General features: G+C 39.4%; 1 protein-coding gene across 2 annotated transcripts; it reads left to right on the top strand.

The window, feature by feature from the left end:
• Positions 1–1,619: 1,619 nt before the first annotated feature.
• LOC137386076 (glycine--tRNA ligase-like) lies at positions 1,620–23,163 on the top strand. Of its 2 annotated transcripts, none has more exons than XM_068072750.1 (16): positions 1,620–1,982; positions 2,482–2,583; positions 2,832–2,934; positions 6,346–6,487; positions 9,705–9,793; positions 10,260–10,333; positions 10,482–10,627; positions 11,966–12,115; positions 12,390–12,552; positions 13,719–13,883; positions 16,393–16,512; positions 16,737–16,870; positions 18,346–18,502; positions 20,308–20,440; positions 21,258–21,445; positions 22,878–23,163. In XM_068072750.1, exons 1-16 carry the CDS (start codon positions 1,677–1,679, stop codon positions 22,983–22,985), a joined length of 2,280 nt encoding a protein of 759 aa, XP_067928851.1. In that variant the 5' UTR covers positions 1,620–1,676; the 3' UTR covers positions 22,986–23,163. The 2 variants fall into 2 exon arrangements, with proteins under 2 accessions (XP_067928851.1, XP_067928852.1); XM_068072751.1 differs by having other exon boundaries at positions 21,258–21,449; positions 22,882–23,163.
• Positions 23,164–23,197: the final 34 nt, after the last annotated feature.

Here is a 23,197-nt window from a genome sequence, read left to right as displayed (position 1 = left end):
TGTGATGGGAAGCTAGTTGACTGCCATCAACTATGAGCTGTACTACCCGAGTTGCCCGAGTAATAAAAAAGTCTTTGGACAGAAAATTTATTTTTATATAACATTTACCATTCTAACTTTTAAACTTCATATAATGAGAAAATATTTTTAAGCAGTTCAAATGAATTAATAGGAAAAAGAAAACAACCGTAATGGTTTTCAAGCTTTTCAAAAAACTACAATTTTTAAATTTCATATCATGAAAGAAGTGTTTTGTTGAAATAAATTAGGAAAAAAACTGTAAATGTGTTTAAATGTAAAATAATTAGCAAGTAATGGCTAAATATAATCTGTTTAGCTATGATTACAATAAAAAATTATTTAATAAATAAAGTAATAAAAAATTTATTTTATTTTTAAATAGTTAAAATTTAGTATAATTAAGTATAATTTATTTTTATCTAACATATAACAACATTTGCCACTCTTTCAAGCTTTTTGCTTGCTTACATCAAGCAGCGATGACCACTAACTAGTGGACATCTTTGCTTCAAGCTAGTCTATGTATTTGATTGATATGTATTGAAATCTAATATTACATGCAAGGGCTGTTTGTGGACTGTGGGTCAATGAATCACTCACTCTATCACCATACAATGTCAATACTTTCAGTTGATGGCAGTCGATTAGCTTCCCATCACACTGATGTAATACAACCCCAGTATGACTATCTATCTTATCTATGAGTAACCAATGATATACAGCCCCTCCCATGTGTGGGGGCTGTATATCATTGGAGTAACTGATTGCATTAACTCACTTACTTAACACTATCTATTCAGCGCCTTTGCAAAGCATGTAGGTATTGAATTGCTTTAAATAATAAGCATATATTGGAGTAATAAACTATAATCATCATTTCTTTAATATGAGCAATAATTACTATCTTAACTGTGGAAATTCATGATCATTCTCATGGCTGATGTTATCGTTCTGTCAATTACTACGACTGACTAGCACAAAAAAGGGGCGTGGCCTAAACGCTCCTTGTTGGCACCGGAAACGCTCGTGTTGTTGAATGCACAGTTATCACTCTAGGAGAGAGATTACTCTATGATCATCATTGCCAAAAATTTCAAGTGACCTTTCCCAAATTACACAGCAGTCATATCTCAGAAATTGTGAAAAAATAAAACTTGTCTTACCATGAGTAGATAACCCCAACAAACTCCGCTTCGCACGTAAAGCTGGATACAATCTGCTGTACATTTGGAGACATTAATTTCGTTTTTTATTTTACAACACTTGCATAATATGCATGACAACTTATTTAACAGTTGCACAAAACACATGCTCAACAAAAACAATGGCAACAGACCTTTTTTCTTTTAAATGAAATCTTGCAAGTACGTATGTATCATTGTATGTGTATTCGTGTTTTAAACTTGTTTTAACGGAGTCGTCTTTTTTTAAACACAAAATTAAGGTTATATGTATTTTAATACCAATAAAAAGTATTATATGACTGTAAAATATAAATGAACATTTTATCATAAGTTGCATCTGTTATGCGCATCATTTTTTTCGTATGGCTCCTAGGTTGAGTATAACACGTTTTTCTTTTTTCCGTTACTGTTGGCAGAAAAATAACACCTTTCGCTATCCGATTGATCAGTTACTGTATAAATAAATCTTGTATGATTTGCAGGAGTAAGCATTTTTGGCTGATAGTCAAAGAAAAATTTAATCGTGCTCCTTCTGATTTTCTTTTAAGGTCTTTGTCTAGTACTACCCGCAATATCCGAGAAAACCGACTAGCACTAGATTTAGTTCGGCAAAGCTCATCTTGTATTTTGTGGAGAAACTTTGCTACTAGAACAAATTGGGGTGTACGAAAACGTACATTGTTTCCAAAGTTGTTTTTCATTGAAGACAGGCCAAGTATGTCTGCTATTGAGCATGAAGAGACGCTGGCACCATTGCGCTTAGCAGTGCAGGAGCAGGTAGGTTTAACATTCTGTTAAATGCTTAAACCTTCAGCATAGTGGGTAATTTAAGAAGGTGAGTATTAGCTATCTTTATCTGCATCATTGTGATTTGATCATATCTGCTGTCTCTCCAGTCTCTTTTTTCTGTTTGAACAAAAGAGATAATATCTTTTTTATCCAATTATAGCTAACCCTTTATAGCAGAGTGTTTCTTGTGGTCAAGCAATTCCGTGAAAATATAATAAGGCAATAATAAAATTTATTCTAGTGCTTTGTGATAAAAAGTTTTTGAATGTAATTAATTTACAGACAGAGGTTTCTAGTTATTTACATTTTAAAAGCTTATGGAATTTGATTAGTCACTCCCACTCACTTCACTATGATTCACTATTTTAGTAAGCCTTTGCAGTGTTCGTATAATTAATGTTTAATTGTTGTTAGAGTTTATATCACATGTTCATGTGCTGATGTCTTCAACCCATCTATACAATAACTCTATTGTATAATCTCCTAGGGAAATCTAGTCCGTAAATTAAAAGAAGAAAAAGCTGATCCTGTCACCATAAAAGCTGCTGTTACAGAGCTAAAAGCACGCATAAAGTCGTTGGAGTTGAAGGTAATACTGGTGGTAATTGAGCAAGGCATTCGTGGCTTGTGGCAAAACACTATAGTATATTTTATCTATGGGCCAGCTTTTATTAGGCCCTTCACAATCAAGCTTTGCTTTGCTATCCAGTTATTGATAAAAACGCAAGTTTTGCAAAAATGCATAACATTCATGGAGGCAACTTTTAGTTTAAGAAGGTTACCTTATGTCATGGCTTTTCTTTTGGTTTCGGTCAGATCCTTTTTTTTTAAATCTAGGTGCTCGAGTTGGAACCAAAGGAAGAAAAATTTGATAGACTAAAAATGGAAGATTTGTTGAAACAAAAGTTCTTTTATGATATTTCGTTTTCCATCTATGGAGGTAAGTGCAACCGTCACCATCCATGTCACCTCCCCATGCTCAGCCCAAACTTGTCTGTTTGTGGTTTTACCTAATTCTTATACCTTCTGTTATTTTGATCTGTCACCTCCAAGTCTTGGACTTTCTGTTATTTTTGGTCTATCACCTCTAAGTCTTGTACCTCCTGTTATTTTGGTCTATCACTTTCAAGCCTTGTACCTTCTGTTATTTTGGTCTATCACCTCTAAGTCTTGTACCTTCTGTTATTTTAGTCTATCACCTATAAGTCTTGTACCTCCTGTTATTTTGGTCTATCACCTCTAAGTCTTGTACCTCCTGTTATTTTGGTCTATCACCTATAAGTCTTGTACCTCCTGTTATTTTGGTCCATCACCCCTAAGTCTTGTACATTCTGTCATTTTGGTCTATCACCTCTAAGTCTTGTACCTCCTGTTATTTCGGTCTATCACCTCTAAGTCTTGTACCTTCTGTTATTTTGGTCTATCACCTCTAAGTCTTGTACCTCCTGTTATTTTGGTCTATCACCTATAAGTCTTGTACCTCCTGTTATTTTGGTCCATCACCTCTAAGTCTTGTACATTCTGTCATTTTGGTCTATCACCTCTAAGTCTTGTACCTCCTGTTATTTCGGTCTATCACCTCTAAGTCTTGTACCTCCTGTTATTTCGGTCTATCACCTCTAAGTCTTGTACCTTCTGTTATTTTGGTCTATCACCTCTAAGTTTTGTACCTCCTGTTATTTTGGTCTATCACCTATAAGTCTTGTACCTCCTGTTATTTTGGTCTATTACCTCTAAGTCTTGTACCTCTTATTATTTTGGTCTATCACCTCTAAGTCTTGTACCTTCTGTCATTTTGGTCTATCACCTCTAAGTCTTGTACCTTCTGTCATTTTGATCTATCACCTCTAAGTCTTGTACCTCCTGTTATTTCGGTCTATCACCTCTAAGTCTTGTACCTTCTGTTATTTTGGTCTATCACCTCTAAGTCTTGTACCTTCTGTTATTTTGGTCTATCACCTATAAGTCTTGTACCTCCTGTTATTTTGGTCTATCACCTCTAAGTCTTGTACCTCCTGTTATTTTTGGTCTATCACCTCTAAGTCTTGTACCTCCTGTTATTTTGGTCTATCACTTTCCAGCCTTGTACCTTCTGTTATTTTGGTCTATCACCTCTAAGTCTTGTACCTTCTGTTATTTTGGTCTATCACCTATAAGTCTTGTACCTTCTGTTATTTTGGTCTATCACCTATAAGTCTTGTACCTCCTGTTATTTTGGTCTATCACCTCTAAGTCTTGTACCTCCTGTTATTTTGGTCTATCACCTCTAAGTCTTGTACTTTCTGTTATTTTGGTCTATCACCTATAAGTCTTGTACCTTCTGTTATTTTGGTCTATCACCTATAAGTCTTGTACCTCCTGTTATTTCGGTCTATCACCTCTAAGTCTTGTACCTCCTGTTATTTTGGTCTATCACCTCTAAGTCTTTTACCTTCTGTTATTTTGGTCTATCACCTATAAGTCTTGTACCTTCTGTTATTTTGGTCTATCACCTATAAGTCTTGTACCTCCTGTTATTTTGGTCTATCACCTTTAAGTCTTGTACCTCCTGTTATTTTGGTCTATCACCTCTAAGTCTTGTACCTTCTGTCATTTTGGTCTATCACCTCTAAGTCTTGTACCTTCTGTCATTTTGATCTATCACCTCTAAGTCTTGTACCTCCTGTTATTTCGGTCTATCACCTCTAAGTCTTGTACCTTCTGTTATTTTGGTCTATCACCTCTAAGTCTTGTACCTTCTGTTATTTTGGTCTATCACCTATAAGTCTTGTACCTCCTGTTATTTTGGTCTATCACCTCTAAGTCTTGTACCTCCTGTTATTTTTGGTCTATCACCTCTAAGTCTTGTACCTCCTGTTATTTTGGTCTATCACTTTCCAGCCTTGTACCTTCTGTTATTTTGGTCTATCACCTCTAACTCTTGTACCTTCTGTTATTTTGGTCTATCACCTATAAGTCTTGTACCTCCTGTTATTTTGGTCTATCACCTCTAAGTCTTGTACCTTCTGTTATTTTAGTCTATCACCTATAAGTCTTGTACCTCCTGTTATTTTGGTCTATCACCTCTAAGTCTTGTACCTCCTGTTATTTTGGTCTATCACCTATAAGTCTTGTACCTCCTGTTATTTTGGTCCATCACCTCTAAGTCTTGTACATTCTGTCATTTTGGTCTATCACCTCTAAGTCTTGTACCTCCTGTTATTTCGGTCTATCACCTCTAAGTCTTGTACCTCCTGTTATTTCGGTCTATCACCTCTAAGTCTTGTACCTTCTGTTATTTTGGTCTATCACCTCTAAGTTTTGTACCTCCTGTTATTTTGGTCTATCACCTATAAGTCTTGTACCTCCTGTTATTTTGGTCTATTACCTCTAAGTCTTGTACCTCTTATTATTTTGGTCTATCACCTATAAGTCTTGTACCTCCTGTTATTTTGGTCTATCACCTTTAAGTCTTGTACCTCCTGTTATTTTGGTCTATCACCTCTAAGTCTTGTACCTTCTGTCATTTTGGTCTATCACCTCTAAGTCTTGTACCTTCTGTCATTTTGATCTATCACCTCTAAGTCTTGTACCTCCTGTTATTTCGGTCTATCACCTCCAAGTCTTGTACCTTCTGTCATTTTGATCTATCACCTCTAAGTCTTGTACCTCCTGTTATTTCGGTCTATCACCTCTAAGTCTTGTACCTTCTGTTATTTTGATCTATCACCTTTACGTCTTGTACCTCCTGTTATTTTGGTCTATCCCCTCTAAGTCTTGTACCTTCTGTCATTTTGGTCTATCACCTCTAAGTCTTGTACCTTCTGTCATTTTGATCTATCACCTCTAAGTCTTGTACCTTCTGTTATTTTGGTCTATCACCTCTAAGTCTTGTACCTCCTGTTATTTTGGTCTATCACCTCTAAGTCTTGTACCTTCTGTCATTTTGATCTATCACCTCTAAGTCTTGTACCTCCTGTTATTTCGGTCTATCACCTCTAAGTCTTGTACCTCCTGTTATTTTTGGTCTATCACCTCTAAGTCTTGTACCTCCTTTTATTTTGGTCTATCACTTTCAAGCCTTGTACCTTCTGTTATTTTGGTCTATCACCTCTAAGTCTTGTACCTTCTGTTATTTTGATCTATCACCTATAAGTCTTGTACCTCCTGTTATTTTGGTCTATCACCTCTAAGTCTTGTACCTCCTGTTATTTTTGGTCTATCACCTATAAGTCTTGTACCTTCTGTTATTTTGGTCTATCACCTCTAAGTCTTGTACCTTCTGTCATTTTGATCTATCACCTCTAAATCTTGTACCTCCTGTTATTTCGGTCTACCACCTAAGTGTTGCATTTTCTACCTTTTTGGACAGGTGTTGCTGGGCAGTATGACTTTGGGCCTCTTGGATGTGCTGTCAAGAACAATATTATCGACGAATGGCGAAAATTCTTTGTTTTGGAGGAAGGAATCTTTGAAGTGAACACAAGTTGTCTCACTCCTGAGCCTGTGCTACAGTGAGTTGTTATCAGTGTATGTGCCCACACGGTTACACACCTTAACTATTGCTGACAAAGTAGTCTGGGCTCAAATTGTAAGTCTCCAATAGTGGGTGCTAAGGAATATCAGAGGCTTGAAGAAAGACTTTCGCGGAAGGGAATCTTCTACAGGATTTTTACATAATTTAAACTTCACTTTTGCTGCTCAGTCAGTACTGCTAGCTTAGTGTGGTCAGTGCTTTGGATCAGTCAGTACTGCCAGGTTAGTGTGGTCAGTATTTTGGATCAGTCAGTCAGTACTGCCAGGTTAGTGTGGTCAATGCTTTGGACCAGTCAATCAGTACTGCCAGTTTAGTATGGTCAGTACTTTGAATCAGTCAGTCAGTATTGCCAGGTTATTGTGGTCAATGCTTTGGACCAGTCAGTCAGTACTGCCAGGTTAGTGGGGTCAGAACTTTGGACCAGTCAGTCAGTACTGCCAGGTTAGTGTGGTCAATGCTTTGGATCAGTCAGTCTACGGGCAAGACTTGAAGAGAAAGAAGAGGTAGTGCGCCGATGATGTCATAGCAGGCAGGACAGGGTTTGCTGAATTGGTTCACTTGTGTTAATGGCTGACGTCGCTCATATGCTGCCAGAGCAGTGTGCTTCACTTTCATTCTTTCGTGTCATATATCTGGCACTCCCAGTCAAGTAGCATATATCTGGCACTCCCAGTCAAGTAGCATCGTACAAACCTGAGGAGCATCTACTCACTCCATATTTGGTTCTCAACATTCTGTATGTAAGTTTACCATGTCAGATTGACAAGGTCATCCTTTGTTGAGAGCGAGCAGGAGGAAACAACTACTAATAATATATTTGCTATAGTGAGCTCATGTACATGTAACTGAATGATGGAGAGTTGCAGGGGGCTAACTATCATAGAAGTACTAATAACTCACTATTCGTTCTTTTCACAGCTTCTTAATACTGCTCATCTGTACGCTGCACTCCACTCCTCTACCCACTAAATCTCTGTACGCTCCGCTCCTCCACTCTCTAAATCTCTGTATGCTCCACTCCTCCACCCTCTAAATCTCTGTACGCTGCACTCCACTCCTCCACCCGCTAAATTTCTGTACGCTCCACTCCTCCACCCTCTAAATCTCTGTACGCTGCACTCCACTCCTCCACCCCCTAAATCTCTGTACGCTGCACTCCACTCCTCCGCCCCCTAAATCTGTACGTTGCATTCAACTCCTCCATCCCCTAAATCTCTGTATGCTGCACTCCACTCCTCCACCCGCTAAATCTCTGTACGCTGCATTCCACTCCTCTACCCCCTAAATCTCTGTACAGTCCACTCCTCCATCTCTAAATCTCTGTACGCTGCACTCCACTCCTTCACTCGCTAAGTCTCCGTATGCTGCACTCCACTCCTCTACCCTCTAATTCTCTGTATGCTGCACTCCACTCCTCCACCCCCTAAATCTCTGTATGCTGCACTCCACTTCTCCACCCCCTAAATCTCTGTACGCTGCACTCCACTCCTCCACCTCCTAATTCTCAGTACGCTGCACTCCACTGCTCCACCCCTAAAGTTCTTAGAATCTTGTGTAACCAAATTTACTTTTAAAGATGGCCTTCTATTGGCTAGTCATTTGCTGAGTTGGCAGTCTGGTTGAAGAGATAGCCTTTAGTTTCTTAGAAGGCTGCAATGATGTGTCTTATGCTACACATTAATAATTGTTTTTCAACTTTAGTGATATGTTTTGTCTTCTATTTTTAGTTATTGAATAAAACTTGGGAGTTGTTAGGTAGAGTGTTCCTTTTTAATAAGTTGTTACAATCAGCTCATCGGTTACTCCTGCCCTCATTTAGGAAGCTCCATATCTTGCCATTGCATAGCCTTAATTTCTTGCTATCAACTTTACAATAGATTAATCAGCAGACGATTAGCACAGCTCTGAACCTGGCGCTATGCTACTATCATACCTCATCGTAATGAATGTATCACTAGAAACTGAGGTGCTTCTGATTGTAGTTTGACAAATACTGAGACACCGGAGAATGTGTGGCCTGTTGTAGATGAGTGTTTCTATAGGTAGAGTAGTAGTGGTGATAGTAGTATTAGAAGTATTAGTATTAGTAGTAGTAGTGGTGGTAGTAGTAGTATTAATAGTAGCAGTAGTATTAGTAGTAGTAGTAGCGGTAGTAGTAGTAGTAGTAGTAGTAGTAGTAGTAGTAGCGGTAGCAGTTGAAGCGCAAATATATGTTAAAATCAATCTAAATAGATGACTGCTGACAAGCAATTGGGAGTTGTGTTACCTCGGCTTAAGCGTGCCCAATGCGCTAACTAGTACAGATCGTTGTCATGGAAATCATTGTCAATAGAGAAACTGCAGTTTCTGTATTGCTAGTGGGCGCATGTTTTTGTTGCTATAAACCGTTATGGATAAGACCCTATTCAATATAAGTTAGTGCATTGTCAAATATTTACATTCTTCATGTATGCTTTTACCTTCAGCTAGTGCATGCTCTACTGTTGTGCAAAAAGGCTGTAAGGAAAACTTCAACTCATTCTAGATTATTAAAGTTTACTTGAAGACCAAGAAACTTATGACTTAAGAATCTTAAACTTATTTAAGATAAAGAACTTTACCTTGCGCTTGCTAAAAAGTGTGTACCACGACAAGCTATGTGGTAACCTGGAATTTGCATTAATAAATACATATTTACTGATTCAATAGGCAGCCAATATCTTGCTGGATATAATATATATAATATATAATGGCATAATATATAATATATAATTGTATATTATATATAATGGTATAATATATATAATATATAATGATATAATATGTATAATATATAATGGTATAATATATATAATGATATAATATATATAATATATAATGATATAATATATAATGGTATAATATATATAATATATAATGATATAATATATATAATATATAATGATATAATATTAAACTGAACTTTCATGACCACAATGATGCCCGTCTACTGATTCACTTTCATTTCAGCTATTAGAGTGAAGCACTCGAGTTCATGATACAACTGAATGTAAAACTTAGGCTAGCCCTTGCTCTCTGTTATGTTCTTGCTTGTGCTTCCTGAGATGATTAACTCGCTTCGTGTTACCATCCGAGTCTGCGCTTCCTCTGGTATACATAACTGATATTTGTATACATAGCCGATATCTATGCACATTACAGATATCTGTTTGCAGAGCGTCTGGCCATATGGAGAAGTTTGCAGACTACATGGTTAAGGATTTGAAGAACGGGGAGTGTTTTAGAGTCGATCATCTCATTCAAAGTAAGTGCGCTTATCTTTTTCAATTTCTTGTTTTACCTCGCTTGCACTTCTCCCATTTCTTTCCTAATCCTTCAGTACTCTTTCTAATTATCTCTCTTAGATTGGAATGCTCTGCAGTACCTGACTTGACATAAAATCAAAAGCTTGTTGTGTATAATCCTAGCCGTACCAAACCAATTATGATTTTTTTGCTGTTTTATTTGAATGTCTATGTAACGTGCCGGATAGTTTTTGCATTTATGTAATAAGTAGAGCTTGATATATGAATTAAAGATTGTATGGTAGGCCGGAGCCGTCTCTCACCACATCCTGGTTGCCGTGGGCGACTGCGTGTGACTAGCCCGCCACTACAGGTTGGCATGTGATTTCGGTTGAAATGCTTACAGCTTACCTCTAGCATGACTGGTTGCCTGAACCGAGTTTTGGTGAACATGTACCATGCTTGAGTATTTTGTTTTATTTTCAGCTTCTCTTGAGAAGTTTATAGTTGACTCTAAAGACAGAGAAGCCATCGCAGAAGCCTCTAAACTCATATCTCAAGTTCGTATTTAGAGGGACCTGTAACACGCAGTTCCGCTAAGATCAGAGGATCCTAGCCTTATGTTTATAGCTGTCTGCTTCAGTCTGATATATATTTAGTTTAATAAAGCAACATGTCAGACAAGTAATGATCTCCCTGTTATTGCAGCTTGATAACATGAAAAAGGATGACTACCAGGCTATCATAGATAAGTACAGCTTCAAATCGCCCTTGACAGGAAATGACTTGAGTGAACCAATCGAATTCAATCTTATGTTCTCAACGAACATCGGTCCAGCTGGTCTCCTCAGAGGGTAGGACATCTTATAGGATATATAGGATATCTTAAGGTCCAGCTGGTCTCCTCAGAGGGTAGGACATCTTATAGGATATATAGGATATCTTAAGGTTCAGCTGGTCTCCTCAGAGGGTAGGACATCTTATAGGATATATAGGATATCTTAAGGTCCAGCTGGTCTCCTCAGAGGGTAGGACATCTTATAGGATATATAGGATATCTTAAGGTCCAGCTGGTCTCCTCAGAGGGTAGGACATCTTATAGGATATATAGGATATCTTAAGGTTCAGCTGGTCTCCTCAGAGGGTAGGACATCTTATAGGATATATAGGATATCTTAAGGTTCAGCTGGTCTCTTCAGAGGGTAGGACATCTTATAGGATATATAGGATATCTTAAGGTTCAGCTGGTCTCCTCAGAGGGTAGGACATCTTATAGGGTATATAGGATATCTTAAGGTTCAGCTGGTCTCTTCAGAGGGTAGGACATCTTATAGGATATATAGGATATCTTAAGGTTTAGCTGGTCTCCTCAGAGGGTAGGACATCTTATAGGATATATATAGGATATCTTAAGGTTCAGCTGGTCTCCTCAGAGGGTAGGACATCTTATAGGATATAAAGAATATCTTAAGGTTCAGCTGGTCTCCTCAGAGGGTAGGACATCTTATAGGATATATAGGATATCTTAAGGTTCAGCTGGTCTCCTCAGAGGGTAGGACATCTTATAGGATATATAGGACATCTAAAACCTTACACAGTTTTTACTGTTTCTTTAAGGAACATCAGCCATTTTTCTTATTTCATATGGCACTCAAAAAGTCTACCATTTTATTGTCATGAGGCCATCGCTAGCTCAGGATATGCCCTGCCTCTACCTTTCACACTCTTCCAAGAAGCTTGTCACCTGTAAACTAACAGTTTTTGGATTACTGCCTTTTCACGACTTATAATGATGAAATATTAATTGGAATACTTGTATGTCGCGTATGTCGTGTAAGCGTGCTTAATGAGAGAGAGACTTTCCAAGGATGTCGGAAATAAGACGAGTTCAGACAGCTAATCCTTCTCCTGTACTTTTAATCTGTCTCAATCTGAGTTGTGACTCGCTCCGCTACATCTCTTTATACAGATTCCTCATGAGTGCCACCAAATTACCTGAAGAATGTATTTAAGTGTTCTTATACATCTTGCTGGATTAGTGTGTGGGCGGATGCTGGTGACAGTGAATCTTCTATTGACTTTAGGAGTTGTCATCGGCGGAGGCAGCTTTAGACTGCTCCCTGCACTTGTGCTCGCTACCACTTTATACGATACTTTGATGGTTGCTGGTTAGACATATCCTGTGATTACAGATTCCTAAGGCCTGAGACAGCGCAAGGGATCTTTGTAAATTTTAAGAGGCTTCTGGAGTTTAATGGAGGAAAGCTGCCGTTTGCTGCCGCACAGATTGGCAAAGCTTTCCGAAATGAGATTTCTCCTCGAGCAGGCCTCATCAGAGTCAGGTTATTGAGTTCCCATAACATTCATTGTGTACTCTAATCAAGTGGTCTTTGTAGAGATCATGTGGTACCTATAGCTTATAGTTACTATGTGCTTCCTGTACAGATCACGTGATCCTGTAAATTGCAGGGATCATGTAATAGGTATTGCTATTAGGTGGCTGAGTATTTTTGCGCCCAGGGTAATAAAGACCTCTTATATAGAAATAAGAAACCTTAGTTTTTAGACTGAATTATTGAAAGCAGTAGGTGTCCTTATTTCATCCTCCACTTGCAGAGAGTTTGATCTTGCTGAAATAGAGCATTTTGTTGACCCTGATGACAAGGCGCACCCCAAGTTTGATGATGTGCAGCAGGTGGAGTTGCCGCTGTTGTCAGCTTGCAACCAGATGGATGGCAAGAGTCCAGTGTCGATTGCGGTGGGCGAAGCAGTGAGCAAGGTGGGTGGACGAAGCAGTGAGCGAGGTGAGTGGGCACACAACCCAAATGTTTCTCACACTCAGCTAAGCTGGCAACTAATCTCAAATCTCAGGATGTCTGTCCGACGCTAGAGGTCAGTGGGAAATGTTTGACAAGCTAGACCTCAGCGACATTCACTCCACTAAGCAAGGACTAACTACAATCGTAGGCATGTGAGCGGCTGCATTTATCTGAAGGATAATCTTGCCAGTCATATGATTTGATTTACTAGTGACTTCATAACTAAATAATTCCAAGTACTAACTAAAAGTATTTATGTTGGAATACCCATTGTACTGTCTCATTTTGGCAGCAGTCCCTTATCCAGTTGTCATCCTCACGAGGCACTTTTAATCCAGTGCCAACCATAAAATAGTGACCGTTTTCTGAACTCTATCATTTTTTAAACAATTCAAATGCTCGTGAAGCTGTACATCTGCTACTTCGATCGCTCTGAAAATCGTGAAGCTATCTCACCCATTGCACTTGTTCATGTATCACGGCTCAACATTGATCACTCACTGCTGCACGGCGGTCTTGTCAAGTACTCGAATTTGTACACGCTGACTATACTAGCCTAGAAGAAAAGTGCCAAATTTCCAAAATTTCCTTTGCTTTTTTCATTTAACTTCAAGGAAAACTCTCTTTCCAAAGGTATTCGTTTACATGGCTTCATCCAAGATTGGGGCTGATACAATTATATCATACATGTACTACCGTATATGTAACGAATGGCTATCATCACAGGAGCATCACTGGGTGCGCATTTCTCTACGTGTAATGGCATCATACAACCCTTGAATGTCTTTTAGCCAAATGATGTTGGCTCTGATGGGTGATTGTAGTATTGATCTCATATATATATATATGTTTTTTTGGGGAATCTCAATACATAACTTGGGTACAGAGAGACTGGTGGACTCTCAATACTTAACATGGGTACAGAGCGACTAGTGGACTCTCAATACATAACTTGGTACAGAGAGGCTAGTGGACTCTCAATACATAACTTGGGTACAGAGAGACTAGTGAACTCTCAATACATAACTCGGGTACAGAGAGACTAGTGGACTCTCAATACATAACTTGGGTACAGAGAGACTACTAGCGACTACTGGTTACTTAGGACGAGTTCTGTCTACTTCAGGGTCTCATCGCCAACCAGACTCTTGGCTATTTCATGACAAAGACATTTCTCTTCCTCAAGCATATTGGCATCAACATGGATAAGGTGAGGTTTCGACAGCACATGAGCAATGAGATGGCCCACTATGCGTCTGACTGCTGGGATGCTGAGTGCAAGACATCATACGTGAGTTATTTCCTCGCCGATAGCAAAGCACTTGGTTTAGTTATCAAATTAGGTCATTTCTATGTATGATGGTGGCTGGTGTTGCTTCCATGCTCATCTAGTGGTCACTGCACTTCTATCTGTGCCTTCTTTATCAAGATACTGTGTATGATTTGGGGTGCATGCTTTATCACTTGTCCCTACCGGAGCCACCTCTTCGCCAAATTTCATCTATCTTCCAGATACTTGATTGAATCTGCATGTCTTGCCACACAAACATCTGGTAAATTGTGCTAAAATCATTTGATTGTGTATTTCAGACCAAATTTTAAACTCGTAAATGGTTTTTCAATACTCCCAGGTTCCCAACTATTTATTATTGTGTTATCTTGCTATGGCAGCATGCTATGGCAGCATATATCAAAGTGTGGGAACTGACTTTGAGGTACATCTGTTCAGTGGTGGCACCGGTAAGCCCATTCCTGTCTTGTCTGCATCTTCTCACTGATGGTGATAGATGTCTGTTTTATCATGTTATCGACCTGCCACTTGCAGGGATCGCTATGCCCCTCTGCCAAAAGCATCATGGCTTCACCATGATGATGCAATTCTGCCTCTTTTCGCTGAAAATGTGATGAAACTTCAGTCAGGTTTGCTAGACATGTGATACAGTTGAGTGATACAAGAGAGTCAATTGCATTTATTATCTGGCAGCATGACAAAATGATCAGATACATCATATTACTTATCTTTAGGCATTTCCTTCTATGAATCGTCCACCAGGATTGAATAGCGGTCACCATTTATCGTTTGGTCATGTTGTTTTGAGACCTTGTCTCTAACATCTCCTCGCTCTATGGCTCGATTCTATTCTCTAGAAAAGGAGTGTCTTTTTTTATTCATGCTAGTGGTCAGTATTGTCTAGATGTGAAGAGTCTTGTAGTGAAGATTAGTACGCTGCTGTACGGCTAACCAAGACTAACTTCCTTTATTCAAGTTCGGATGAGCCGATTCCTTTATAGTATCTACGGGACTCGCTGTTACTGGATCAGGCTCACTCAAAGCTGCGCTATGTCAAATATTTGTTCAAAATAAATTTATTTTTTTCATGCGTCATCAATTAAAACCATATATGTTGCTGTTATAAATAGTAAGATAGTCTGAATACAACCGAATGTGTTTGAAGAGAAAGACAAGAACTTTACCCTATCATTTTTCAGTCGAGTTCACAAAAGCCATGGCAGTGGGACCCCAAATCTCTGTAGGATAAGTTGTTATACACGAATTAATTTCTAGCCAGCCATGTATGATTATTCAAATACACTAGTCCTGATAACTTAATACTTAAATGTCAACAAAATATGTTTTTACAAAGGATGGTAACAAGCAGCATGCGATATCATGAATGATTTCTCTACTAACAGTAAAAACAATAACTGTTAGAATAGGTAATAGTTCTACATAATCTCATAAAAGTGGGTAGTTTTAACTAAGTGTTTATTAGGCGCTAGTCTCTTCCTAGTTTTGTCATTAGCTAGTAGAGTCGTTACCTAGTAGAGTCGTTACCTAGTAGAGTCGTTACTTAGTAGAGTCGTTACCTAGTAAAATCGTTACCTAGTAGAGTCGTTACCTAGTAGAATCGTTACCTAGTAGAATCGTTACCTAGTAGAGTCATTACCTAGTAGAATCGTTACCTAGTAGAATCGTTACCTGGTAGAGTCGTTACCTAGTAGAGTCGTTATCTAGTAGAGTCGTTACCTAGTAGAGTCGTTACCTAGTAAAGTCGTTACCTAGTAGAATCGTTACCTAGTAGAATCGTTACCTGGTAGAATCGTTACCTAGTAGAGTCGTTACCTAGTAGAGTCGTTACCTAGTTGAGTCGTTACCTAGTAAAGTCATTACTTAGCACAGTTGTTGATGTTGACATCTTTTGAGAAAAATAGAGTATCTGAAAGTTCATCACTGTTTACAGGTTATTAAATAGATTTATCTGGTTTGTTTGAAAGCATTTGAATTCTGCTTACCCATAATTCCCATTTCAACTTTAGTACCACTTTACCCAAAATTTCAGGATATACTACATTTTGTTTCAATTTTAGGGAAGGGATCTGTCGTAGCAAGGTTCCTCCCTTAGCCATGGTTTCTCTTTTAGCCATGGTTTCTCCTTTAGCCATGGTTCCTCTCTCAACCATGGTTCCTTTCTAAGCCACAGTTCTTAACTTAGCCATTGATCCTAACTTAGCCATTGTTCCTACCTTTATCATCGCTCTTACCTTAGCCTTTACTCCTACTTTAGCCATTGCTCCTACCTTAGCCATTGTTCCTACCTTAGCCATCGCTTCTAACTTAGCCATTGTTCCTACCTTAGCCATTGTTCCTATCTTAGCCATTGCTCCTAACTTAGCCGTTGTTCCTATCTTAGCCATTGTTCCTATCTTAGCAATCCATCTTTTTGCATCCTAGTCCGAATATATATTTTACCCTCATTTCCCACACATGAATGGTAGGTGACTGTTTCTATGTTATACAGGGTTGGGTGGAATGTGTTGGACACGCTGACAGGTCGGCTTTTGACCTCACCCACCATACAAATGCTACCAATGTTAAGTTAGTCGCAGAGAAGAAATTAGCAAGCCCAAAGAAAGTCAAGGTGAGACAACTAAGACAACTGAGTGAAGAGAGCGTGCTTAGTTGTTATCTTAAGGGCAAACAATAGTCCAACCTTTTGGGTTGGATGCCTTGAAATAAACTTTATTTTAGGCTATTATAATTGAAGTGAGGCTAAACTTAGCAGTTCTTATAACACACACACATTTGCGCATTATCTCAGGCTCTCAGTCTTCTTTGCCAGCTAATCTACACCTATCTTTTTAGGTCATGGAATGTTTGCCTAATAAGGCCAAAATTGGCAAGGCTTTCAAGCAGGATTCCAAAGTGATCATCACGCACCTTGCCCAAATCGGAGAGGAGGAAGCGTCAGCTCTCAAGGAGCAACTCGCTACTGGCAGGTACAACCGCACTAAAGTGAGATCTCACTTTTTTCCCAGACCGCAACAGATAAAATGATATACTACTTCCTTGTTGGTGAAATTTGTTTCACTGACTGATTTTGCAGTTCTCAGTGGCAGCTTATTTGTGATATTCTTTAATCTTTCCGATGCTAATATAAATTGTTTGGAGTCCGTGGCAGCACTCGATGTTCCGCTGTTTGAAAAACAGACCTATGGTAATGCAGCACTAACTGATCAGCAGACCTATGGTAGTGCAGCACTAATTGACCAGCAAACCTATGGTAATGCAGCACTAACTGATCAGCAGACCTATGGTAGCACAGCACTAATTGACCAGCAAACCTATGGTAATGCAGCACTAACTGATCAGCAGACCTATGGTAGCGCAGCACTAATTGACCAGCAGACCTATGGTAATGCAGCACTAACTGATCAGCAGACCTATGGTAGTGCAGCACTAATTGACCAGCAGACCTATGGTAATGCAGCACTAACTGATCAGCAGACCTATGGTAGCACAGCACTAATTGACCAGCAAACCTATGGTAATGCAGCACTAACTGATCAGCAGACCTATGGTAGCGCAGCACTAATTGACCAGCAGACCTATGGTAATGCAGCACTAACTGATCAGCAGACCTATGGTAGTGCAGCACTAATTGACCAGCAGACCTATGGTAGTGCAGCACTAATTGACCAGCAGACCTATGGTAATGCAGCACTAACTGACCATCAGACCTATGGTAGTGCAACACTAACTGATCAGCTGAAGTATGGTAGTGCAGCACTAACTGACCATCGGACCTATGGTAGTGCAACACTAACTGACCAGCAGATGTATGGTAGTGCAGCACTAACTGACTGGCAAACGTATGGTAGTGCAGCACTAACTAACCGGCAAATGTATGGTAGTGCAGCACTAACTGACCGGCAGACATATGGTAGTGCAGCACTAACTCTCTGTTCTTTACTCTTCAAAATTGCCTGATTAATCTGGGGGACATATAGCAGCCCCAGTACATTCTGTTAGTCTATTATTCACAAATATTAATTTATTACACTCTAATAGATCGGAGATACACTACTCGCGCTGTATGTTTCTGTTAAGCCGTATAAAGGCTATGCCATACTTCTGGTTGACCACAAGTCGTGGGCGGTTGGTGATTATTAATCATGTTATTATTGCAATTGTTAACATTTCACTTCAATCAATATTGTATTTAAGCTGGCTGATGACTTTGAATCACTCGAGACGTAGTCTGCTAGGATTAGCCGTGAGTCACGCCTTGACGTAAAAATTCTCTTTTAGAATTTCAGCTTTTTCTGTGACTGAGAAAATGAGAGGCGACCTAATTCTCAAGTCTGGCAGAACTGAAACGTCAGCAAAAAGAATTTTTAAGTGATTAGCGTGTTTATATGTAAGGATGAGAATTATTTGCACACATCCAATATATTTCATCATTGCGTTTCAGCTCCGTAACACTGAGTATAGACAACAAGCGAGTTACACTATCGGCAGAGATGCTAACGGTCAAAGAGTACGAAAAAACGGTGCACGTTGAGGAGATCATCCCTTCAGTCATCGAGCCTGCTTTTGGCATCGGTCGCATCATGTACTCACTCTTTGAGGTTAGACCCATGCTCTTTATTTGGCACACCTCGGTAGCATGCGCCTGCCTGCATGTTTTCACTCTTTATCAAAACTCATCTAGGTTTACTTATAAGAATGGAATGCAGTGTCTAAACAGCCAAATAAAACTACTTTCTCTCTGTCTCATATATTTAATATAGTCCTGCCACTGCGTGAAGTATTTATAGCTTTTCATTGTTATTAAATGATTTTTGTTTTGCAAAGTCGGAAACATTTAAGGGATTCGACTAAAAAATCTATTTGTTCTCCACTACATTGTACTGTAAACAAAATAATAAAGGAAGCGGCAAGTGGATTCCTGTACCATCGGTATTGTGTCACCCTAGATTCCTGTACCATTGACATTGTGTCACCCTAGATTCCTCGGGCTAGTTTTTGCTATGAGTGCTCTACACACAGTCTTAGCATATGATAGAGATTATAATATTTATAGTCCTAATGTATTCCTGAATTGAGTCGATGTAGCACCTGGCTGGTTCACAACTCAAGCCTGTCAAGCCTCTACAACTTGCCTCACATGTTTGTTTTATGAGCGTGTGCTGTATTCTGATCAGAGAATGTTCTAGCTGTTTCTGCAACCAATATACTCGTCAAAGCTTGCAGTGACAGCTGCTCTATGATGAGCCATGCCTATTCTACATTATATACTTGATACACTATTACGAGCTTCAATTGGCAGTTTTACTAGAAGTTTCTGCTGTTCCCTACTCTTTAGCTTTGTTCAATGCATCCATCTACTGGTTCACCTTAGAGGCTTTCTTATCCACATTGCAGGCTGTTCTTCTACCTGCTTCTTTTACCTGCTTTTACACTATCCAATTATTGTGAAATTTGAAGCTTGTCCGCATTGGATTTAATATGAACTAGTCATTCTGAGTGTCCTGACCTTGACACTACACCATCTTGTTTTTTATTGGATGAGAGGAGATGCCACTGATGCACCTAGAGATCATCTAATACTGCAAAGTTGTTTTATTGAACGGCGTAATGTGGCTTGTGTCTAGATTATTTTAGATATTACAAGGAACCCTGACCCCCTCCCTACAAGGATCGCCTTAGCCTTAGTGTCTATAATAGCGATTCCACCCGACAATTTTACTTGTTATCTTTTTAATCTACAACTGTTTGTTAGTGTGTTGCAGCTATTTGGCATAGAATTCACTGAGTATTTACTGATGGTATTCACTAGCAGTATTAGCTTGTATTGTCTGATAGTGCTCGTATTGCCACACAATTTTGAGTTAGTTTCTCAGTTTGATTATATTTGAAATTTATAACATTTCAAGAGATTTTTTGTTCCACAAATTACACTAAAGAGCTGCGCGGAAAAACAATAGCTGTTTCTGTGAAGCGTGTCTCATTTTCTTGCAATACAGCCCGCCTCACCTACTTTTCAACATTGAATGCATGCTATTTTAATTTAAAAATCTCGTTCAGGCCTAAAATTCCATGCTTGCTCGAGTTGTGGGCAGCGGCTCTGTATCTGGGAGTGGCGGTATGCCTAACATCAACCATGTAGTCTGTTAAGGTAATCTGCAGGCTCTGTCAGCGTAACTTGATGCACTAGCGGGCCTGGCCTGTCACTCGCCGCTCGCCGCTGCCACCTGGCTTTGCCTCTCATTTTGACATCCCTTCTGCTATCACACTCATCCCATTAGGTGATTTACAAATTTAAATATTTTAATCTAGTTAACAGGAATTCCTAACAACCAGCATCAAAACATTTTAAAATAGCTCCGCTTATCTTTTAACCTCTCGTGATTTCTAATATGGCTGCCTGTAGCACTCCTTCAGGGAGAGGGAAGGAGATGAACAGAGGACATATCTTTCTCTGCCCCCTTCAGTTGCCCCGTACAAGTGCAGCGTTCTCCCTCTCAGCGGCAATACTGAGTTTGCACCTTTCACTCGAACTATATGTAAGTATCATCTGTCACCTCTAACTACATATATGTAAGTATCATCTGTCACCTCTAACTATATGTAAGTATCATCTGTCACCTCTAACTATAAGTAAGTACCATCTGCCACCTCTATGTGTAAGTACCATCTGTCACCTCTAACTATGTGTAAGTACCATCTGTCACCTCTAACCACATTCTTTCCCTTGAAACTTTGTTTATTCCCTTTTCCTCTCCTATCACTCTCATCTCTATTACTGCTCCTCATCATTTCTCCCTCTTCAACTTCTCTACACAGTATGTAACCTTTCATTCCTCTCTCTTAACTCACTCTTTAAAAATCTTCAAATTCTTCCAATCTTCCTTTCTCCATCCTACCTCTTTCTCTCCATTTTACCTTTCTCTCCAAACTACCTCTCTCTCTCTCTCCATCCTACCCTTCTCTCCAACTTACCTCTTTTGTCTCCAAACTACATCTCTCTCCAACCAACCTACCTCTCTCTCCAACCAATCTACCTCTCACCAACCCATCTCTCCTTATACTCTTATCTACTGCCGCACTTTCCCCATCTTCTCTTTTTCAATCTCTTTCTGATATTATTTTTACACCCTCTCGACAAACATTCTTTTTCTCCAATCTCTTCCTCTCCATGTGTTGCGATGTTAATTATAAAATAATATAATTTCGTGTGACTGGTTTTGGAAAATAGGTAGTCAAGAAATGCTCAGATAAAAAGTTCAAACCAGTATTATAAATTAAGAAGGCTATTGGACTTGTGACAGAGGGCAGCCTGTCAGCTTGTCTTACTGTCATTATTTATTGGAATGTTGGCAGCGAGCAGTCTCAGACAACTTGGAGTCTCACACAAAGTGGATGAGAGCAGTGGTTCTATCGGCAGAAGGTACGCCCGTACTGACCAGATTGCCATTCCTCTGGGGGTCACCATCGACTTTGACACCCTCAAAGAGCCCCATTCGGTGACACTGAGGGAACGGGATTCTCTGGAGCAAGTGCGGCTCCCTGTGAGTAGATGCCATCTCTGATAACTGCGTCTCTGATGCCCACTTTCACTTTCTCTTCCTGTTGGAAGGGACCCTGTATTCCATCTTTCCACATTGCATGCCAAGTAAATAAATGCTGGACTCTGATGCCCAACTCTGCTACTAGTAAACTACATTCTACACAAAAGTTTTCCATTACCCGAGCCTCCTGCTGGCTTTAGGACTTGAATGACTTGGTTAGAAAGGCTTGGTTTTTGACTTAACAGCGTACGAATGCGATTGATTTGCTGTTAATGTCGTTACATACGGAATGTCTGGATGTCGGAGACCTTGACTCCAGTCTTTTGTTTTTACATCAATTGCTGCTTCAGGACGACTCCGTCTAACACTGTGACTCCCTCTATCACGGCAGCTTCGTCTATCGCAGCGACTCCGTCTATCGCGGTGACTCCCTCTATCACCGCGGCTTCGTCTATCACGGCGACTGCGTCTATTACTGCGCCTCCTATCACGGCGACTCCCTCTATCACAGCGACTCTGTCTATCACAGCGACTCTGTCTATCACAGCGACTCTGTCTATCACAGCGACTCCGTCTATCAGAGTGACTCCGTCCATCGCAGCGACTCCGTCTATCAGTGACTCTATCTATCAGTTACACCATCTATCAGTAACTCTACTATCAGTGACTCCATCTATCAGGGACTCCATCTATCGGTGGCTCTATCTATCAGTGACTCTATCAGTGACTCTATCTATCAGTTACTCCATCTATCAGTAACTCTATATATCATTGACTCCCATGTATCAGTGACTCTATCTCTCAGTGACTCCATCTATCAGTGGTTCTATTTATCAGTGACTCTCTATCAGTGACTCTATATATCAGTGACTTCATGTATCAGTAACTCTATCTACCGGTGACTCTATCTACCAGTAACTCCATCTATCAGTAACTCCATCTATCAGTGACTTCATCTATCAGTGACTCCATCTATCAGTGACTTTATCTATCAGTGACTCTATATATCAGTGACTTTATCTATTAGTGACTCCATCTATCAGTGACTCTGTCTATCAGTGACTCAATCAGTGATTCCATCTATCAGTAACTCTATCTATCAGTGACTGCATATATCAGTGACTACATATATCAGTGACTCAAGCAGTAACTCTGTCTATCAGTGACTCTATGTTAAGCTCCTAGTTTAATTCTTCTACCCAGAGATGCATCCTGTTATCACGGCAATGCTGGGTTACAGACACCTGCATTGTGCCATGAGCGCAAAACCAAAATATCAAAAGGAGTTTTTATACCATGAATCAGTGATTGTTGGATTTTTTACTTTTACGTCGAAATTTGTTATTTCATATGTCGAGTATTATTAGTTTGTTTGTCGGTGCATAAGGTATCATTTAGTAGCTGTATCCGCAGACTTTATCATATATTTTAGGTAGACATGGTGGCGTCAGTGGTAAATGACGTAGCTAGAGGAGTTATCACTTGGGAGGATGTAAAGCAGACTTATCCCAAGTTTGAGCAGCAAGAGGCTACCAAGTAGACTCCTACTCATTCATATACATGTGCTACTTTTACATTTATTGGTACTAAAATAATATACTAATAGTATACAGTTACTATATTACTCTGGAGGTGTTTCAGATGATAGCAGCAGCGGGCTGCAGAGTGCTGACTACTTATCTTGTACTTGCTATCATTTATCAAATAAACTATTCAGATTTAACTCCCTCGTTTATCCATTTACACCTCCAA

The sequence above is a fragment of the Watersipora subatra genome, chromosome 1, assembly GCF_963576615.1.
Source record: "Watersipora subatra chromosome 1, tzWatSuba1.1, whole genome shotgun sequence".
NCBI lineage: Eukaryota > Metazoa > Bryozoa > Gymnolaemata > Cheilostomatida > Watersiporidae > Watersipora > Watersipora subatra.
Note: the sequence above shows the minus strand (reverse complement) of the source record. Positions and strands in the feature narration are given on the sequence as shown.

What these genes read in the sequence shown, in the direction of transcription:
- LOC137386076 (XM_068072750.1), top strand. Translation starts at nt 1,677, where the DNA reads ATGATTTGCAGGAGTAAGCATTTTTGGCTGATAGTCAAAGAAAAATTT. An exon ending in CCTCTAAACTCATATCTCAA is followed by an intron (nt 10,334 to 10,481) that starts GTTCGTATTTAG and finishes CTGTTATTGCAG; the next exon opens with CTTGATAACATGAAAAAGGA. An exon ending in GAGCAACTCGCTACTGGCAG is followed by an intron (nt 16,871 to 18,345) that starts GTACAACCGCAC and finishes ATTGCGTTTCAG; the next exon opens with CTCCGTAACACTGAGTATAG.